The sequence below is a fragment of the Cydia fagiglandana genome, chromosome 20, assembly GCF_963556715.1.
Source record: "Cydia fagiglandana chromosome 20, ilCydFagi1.1, whole genome shotgun sequence".
Classification (NCBI taxonomy): Eukaryota; Metazoa; Arthropoda; class Insecta; order Lepidoptera; family Tortricidae; genus Cydia; species Cydia fagiglandana.
Window position 1 is genome coordinate 14,909,349 of NC_085951.1, and position 6,701 is coordinate 14,916,049.

Genomic DNA, 6,701 nt, shown 5'->3' on the forward strand with positions numbered 1-6,701 from the left:
CAGTGTCTATGTGTGCGTTGCTCGAGCGCGCTTTGTATGTAGGTTGATTTCTGTACCTATCTGTTTTGTGACAGTGGTATAAGTTGAAAAAGGTCCCGAGGTTACGATTTGAGCCAAAGGCGAAATTATTTTGAATCCGTGGGCGGTCGTGTCTTATCATCACGATAAAGGGGACCTAAATCAGGCGTCGTTCACTCCGCGATTTCGTCGCATCGCAACATGTAGCTACAAAGTACATACATCCGTCCCACGTCCCACACCAATTTTGGTGGCTAGCCATATGCTTACGCCACCTAGCGGTCATATCTGTCCTAATCGTAACAGACGCGTTTTGTTAGAGAGTGAATCATCTGTACCTAGTACTATTATTTATTCTGTGCCTAAATGTAGATGTTTGCAGTAGCTTGTAGTTTTAATGGACCGAATTACCAGAGGGGTTTTATTGGAGGAGGAGGACAGGACCATACAAAAGGTTAAGTGCTTTGCCGGCCTTTAAGATGGGAGTATGGTCTTTTCTTGAAGGGATAGTGCGGAAAAATACTACCTACACATTTGTCAAAAACTGGCAAAAATCGTCTTACGTAATAAATGAATGGCACCATTTATGATGTAATGCAAATCTAAAAGTTTAGACTACACGTTCGTGTTACTTTATCAGTATTTCACCTAAAGGCCACTGACCACTATCAGTATTTCACCTAAAGGCCACTGACCACTATCTACAATTTCGGCAGCCTGATAACCAGGGTCGAGGGCGACAAAAACAACAGTTTGTGATACTGATAAATATAATTCTTTATTAAGACGAAAGTAGACGCCGCGAAATCGCTTTTTCATACAAATGTCCTTATTTTCCTCTCTGTATATTTACATTTTTGAAAATATTTAGACGTACTTAAGTATATCACAGTTTTAACTTGGTTTGATTTTTTTTAATGTCTAATTATTTAAAGAGTCAAGGGCATTTAAAAAATTGTATGTAATTAGTTTTTCGCTCCTAATTCTTACAATAATCAATTTTCTTCTTTTTCTTTGGTTCATCACACTAGGGTGGGGTCCTACTCTCATTCTTATAATCAATCAATTGTAAAAATATTTTTCATAATGTCAATATCCAGAAAAAAATAGGAACAACGTTTGTATGGAGAAGCAGGGTGCCTAGCCAAGGTGACAATCGCTTGCGCTTTAACGAAACGCTTTTCGTCTCTTTACCACTCTTCCTTAGAGTTAGACCTAGAAAAGTTTGCAGCGATAGCTCACGCAGTGCAAGTGTTATTTACACGTCATAATTACATAGAAGTTTGGCGTTTAAAATTACACTTGCACTGCGTGCGCTATCAAAATCGCTGCAGATTTCATGGTCTGACTCTAATAGTGCGACAGTGACCGTTGCGTTTCGTTCGCGAAGCGTAAACAATTGGCATGTTGGCTACGCATATAGGCAGCGTCTTTCCTATTAAAGTAAATGTTCTTATTGCTTGTTGACTGCCTCTTGCACCTTCTTCTGGACGACCTCTGCCTGCTTCACGAAGTCGTCGTAGGCCTGCTTGAGCTGGGGGGCGAGCTTCTGGTTGGTAGCCTCAGCGTTAGCCTGGACCGCCTTGGCGAGCTTTTGGGTCTCCTGAACGGAAAGTTACATGATTAGATTCCTATTTTAACCTGCCACATTTTTTTTCGATGTGGCGCGCGCACAGCTCTTGTGAGCAAGGACCCCGCTAAGGATACGGGCGAGCCTTGCTCACATGCATATCTGTCGCCAGCTTTCCCTTAGTCGCCTTATACGACACCCACGGGACGAGATGGGGTGGTGCTATTCTTTTCTGATGCTGGCACCACACGGCACAAAAAACTAGCCACATTTGGGAGCCGAAAGGGGACATCCATTAATTACATCACACGTTTAGGGGGAGGGAGGGGGTCAAGAAAATGTGACATATTGTGACATGGGGGAGGGGGGAGACACAAACTTTGTGACGTCACTTTAACTTCATCAGTAACCGAAAATTTATTTCAAATTATTTTATTCGCTGTACATTTAAATAACAAGGTTTTAAAACGATAATCGTTTTTATTCATTTAATTTTCTTTCCTAAGCAGTTTTGGGTTATAAAATTACTAATATTTATATCGTCAAAATATTTTGATAAAATATTAATAATACTCAGGTACCTACTTAATTCGATTTGGCGATTTCGTAGAAAAAATGTGACGTCACACTAGGGGGGGAGGGGTTTGCCAAATGTGACCAAATGTGACAAGGAGGGGGGAGGGGTCAAAAAACCTAGAAATTCGTGTGACGTAATTAATGGATGACCCCAAAGATGTTGTATAGTCAGCATCAAAAACAACGGACCAGGATACGCGTCAAAAGTATCTAGCATTCTCACAGCTTAACAAATAGTGTTGCTACAATTGATGCTACGTGCTTTGAGATCAATAGATTTTTTGCTTTATAACTTAAAAAGACTCATATGTTTTGACAATAATTATCAGTTAGTATAGGTAGTTCTTTTCTTGATCACCGATCTTAAATTATTTATCAAGACAAGAAAAGAAATTAACATTTCCCCTTTCCTTATGGGTATCGTCTTGGGTCGTTCCATTCGTTTTTCGTCAAGTTCTTAAATTAGTCCTATTCTGCTTTCGTCACGCATTCTACATTGAAAGCCACCGACGATTGTGACGAATGTAGAATGGGTGACGAAAGCAGAATAGGACTAATAACAATAACAAGGAACTTGACGAAAAACGAATGGGAAGACCTAAGACGATACCGCCAAGTCAAATGCAATTTTGATTAGTCAAAACAAAGATTCAAATTAGAATGGAACGGGAGACCTTTTAACAGGCCTCTGGGCGGATAGAGGATATAGACGAGAGCTTAAAAGTAGTTAGTACCCCGACGGTTTGCTGGACCGCCTGCTGCAGCTTGTCGCGAAGATGGGCCGCCTGCTGCTCGACCTCAGGGTGCTGCCTCTTCAGCTCGTTGACTGTCTGTTCGATCTTCTGCTTGGTCTGCTCCAGGGCTTCCTTGGTCTTACCGGAGGCATCGTTGATCTGGAACAACCACACTCTTAGATGATGATTCACTATAAACAATGTTTGGGATACCTACACTGTTTCTGAAACTCTATGCAAATGTTTACAGAAACAATGTTTCGGCTCACAGAGTGTGGACGGTCTGAGATACAATGAACTTGGCGATAAACATCATAATTTCATAGAAGTTTGACTTCTACATTCACTGCAGAGTTAGCTATGAATGAATGAATGAAAACATTTATTTTCAGGCAACTATTGGCCTATAGATGTAGACCTTAAAACTAGCATACATATTATTACAAAATAATATCAACCTCTAGCGGCCCACCACACAAGGAAAATTGGCAATCCAATTTGAATCAACGGTATTAGAAAATAGAGTTGAATTTGTTTAGTTTTAAAATCGAACGAAACGAAATAAAAGAAACTCTATTCCATTTCATTAAGATTTAAATTTCATTGGAGGTAATTTGTACTAGTATTAGGACATTGAACCCCAAGAGGTTAAAACTAAAAACACAATTATGGCTCCGATGCAGTTCGCAACCCCGCAGTGTCAGGGAGCCATAAGGTAGGTAACCTACCTATAATTTTTATTTCAAGTCACATAGATATAATGTTTTTATTAATCGCAGATCCTAAATTCAATCAGTTGCGGGCGTCCTTAGGCTACGGTGACTGCTTACCATCAGGCGGGCCGTTTTTGCCACCGATGTGGTATAAAAAAAATCAGCTTGGTTGCTCTAATTTGTCACAACTCTCACAAATACTTACAGCTCCTTGCAGGGCATTAGAGAAAGACGAAAGCTGAACGAGTACGGAGTCCGAGCCCTCCTTGAGCGACTTGGTGACCTCCTGGGTGCTCTGGCTGTTCACCAGAGCGTTGAACTGTTCTGTGAACGTCTTCTGGAACTCCGCTGCATGCTTCTGGATGTCTTCGAGAGGGTTGGTCTCGCGACGGACCATGCGGGCGTTGGCCTGTGGGAAAAATCACCGAGAATTTAGGTTAGGTTATGCGTTGATAGCCTATAACGGTAAGGGAACGCAATAAATCCCGAGGCCGCGGGTCAATCAAACCACGGCGCGTACTTAACACATTCAATACCACTAAGTGCTACGGGTTACGCTCGTAGCGCGTAGCCACGGTTTCGTCGTATGTAGCGCGTAGTCGCTACGAACAGTGTACCCGACAGTCGGGTTCTTGGTGTTGAATGTGTTAATATTAATGAGTTTTGAAGATATTTAAATTTACTAGTCGCAGAATAAATAATAGTACCTACTAGGTACAGAAGACTTAGGGCCAGTTGCACCAACCACATTTAACAGACTGATCAACGTCAGCCAGCGCGCCCCGGCGCTTTACTATGAAACTTTCCATACATATAAATTTAGCGAACTCTTTAACGATACGAACAGTTTTGGTGCAACTGGCCCTCACTCTCTAACAAAACGCGTCTGTCACGATCAGCACAGATATGGCGGCTAGCTGGCGACAGCGCCACGCGCGGCTTATGGCAAACCCCAAAATTGGGGTCGAACGGATGTACTTTTAGCTACCTGTAGCAAAGCGAAGAAATCGCGGAGTGAGCCACGCCTGGTTAAGGAGAATTTCTGATGAACAACTTCCAATAAGGTGGAAAGGTCAGATGGCTTTTGTAAATAAAGGAGAAGGTACTCCTTTCCTATATGACCCCTAAATGTTGTTTACTATTGTCCACAGAAGGGATTCTTTTTGTTTTATAATCTAGTTACCTATAACTCTATTAGCTATGGGTAGCGGGTACGATGTGTAAGATAATAGTCGGTAAAATGCTATTCAATTTGCAGAATATTGCGTTATTCTATAAGTATCACAATTTCGCAGTAATGCATACAAGTCATGTAATATGCCTACTACTATTTACAAATGCGAAAGTCTGTCTGTACACTTCACGATTTAGCTACAGAAGATATATTTAGGTAAAATATGGAGACAGTTTTCGCACCGGGGAAGGATAGGAAAATTATTATTTTATGGTTATTAATTTTTATTTCATTCGAGTGGAGACCACGGACTAGCAAGCGCAGCGTAGGACGTCTACCCACAAGATGGACAGACGGCCTTGTTAAGGTCGCCGGAGGACGCTGGATGCGGGTCGCTTCCAACCGGTACGAATGGAGGTCCAAGGGGGAGGCCTATGTTCAGCAGTGGACGTCTTATGGCTGAGATGATGATGATGAATTTTTATTTTTATAAGTCCTTAATTCCAGTTGGCATTCGGACCTGGTGCAAAGGCTGGCCATCGTTATCCAACGTAACGCGGCAAGTGTGATGGGCACCTTTGCACCCGGTACAACTCGCGGAGGTCTTTTAGATTAAAATATTTTAATATTTTGTCCTTCCGAGGTAGGTGAGTAGGTAAGCCTGGTTATTTGAGGGGTAATTAGGTAGGTTGGTAATTTTAATATTTAGATATATTATCATCATCATCATCATCATTTCAGCCTATATATACGTCCCACTGCTGAGCACAGGCCTCCTCTCATGCGCGAGAGGGCTTGGGCTATAGTCCCCACGCTAGCCCAATGCGGATTGGGGACTTCACATACACCTTTGAATTTCTTCGCAGATGTATGCAGGTTTTAGATATATATGTATTTAAGTTATTTTTGTAAGATTTTTTATATAGCATTAACCTTTTGTATAAATTAATTTCTTTTGATATTTGGCATTAAGTCCGCCATTTGTACATTGTTATATATATTTTGTGCAACAAAGTTTAAATTAATAAATAAAGTAGGTACCTATTTATTTTTTTAGTTAGTAGGTACGTATTTTTTTGGCTGTGAGAAAATTTATAAAATGTTTACTTAATACAAAAACCTATTTTTTGAGTTATTAATAAGTATACATATTAAATTAAAAATTATTATCATAAAGGAATTTTTCAAAATAGTTATTTACGATACAAGTGCGGGAAAGAGGAAATTCGAAACGAGTGGCAATAAATCAAAACACGACCGAAGGAAGAGTTTTAAATCGACACGAGCTGCGAATAACTTAAATATTCGCACGTGTATCGTACAATGTTTATTTTACAGTACATATGGCCCTTTAAACTTGACATACGCACGGGAAGTGCTCTTTCCCCAAAAAATGTGCCTCCCCCCATCACTTGGCGATTCTATTGGGAATATTGGTTTTTTGTAATAATAAACTGATAGGCCATTGACCCACCTGACCTGATCGAAAGTGAAGACAGCCTATGTTTGATGTTTGATTAATTAAATAATTCAATAACACCTAAATCTAACTATTATCCAAAATCAATAAAAATACACAAAGTATGGTACTCACCAGAGCCAAGAAAGCAACGAAGATTACGAATTTGGCGGCCATTTTGTTAGTGTCAGCTCTCTCTTCCACAGTAGGACTGATGACTCCAGGGGGCGAAGCGCGTTATATAGGCGACAATATTTGCTTATCTATATTCGCATAAGCACTACGACTCATATTGACCAGTGTAACTATGGCCATGACACCCGGAGACTTTACTAAGAGCAGATCTTAAGTTGACCATTGGAGGATCTTAAAGACTTTGAAATAAGATTTGGGAATAGTTAGCGAACAGTGTACGTAGACTGAGTAATCGGAGCTCATTCTTTTAATAGTTTAGGAT

General features: G+C 40.5%; 1 protein-coding gene across 1 annotated transcript; it reads right to left on the bottom strand.

Moving 5' to 3' along the window:
* Positions 1 to 770: 770 nt before the first annotated feature.
* Positions 771 to 6,480, bottom strand: LOC134674941 (apolipophorin-3-like). The gene is made up of 4 exons (XM_063533099.1): positions 6,380 to 6,480; positions 3,817 to 4,020; positions 2,899 to 3,057; positions 771 to 1,621 (listed from the first exon to the last, which is right to left on the bottom strand). Exons 1-4 carry the CDS (start codon positions 6,419 to 6,421, stop codon positions 1,472 to 1,474), a joined length of 555 nt encoding a protein of 184 aa, XP_063389169.1. The 5' UTR covers positions 6,422 to 6,480; the 3' UTR covers positions 771 to 1,471.
* Between the last annotated feature and the right edge of the window lie 221 nt (positions 6,481 to 6,701).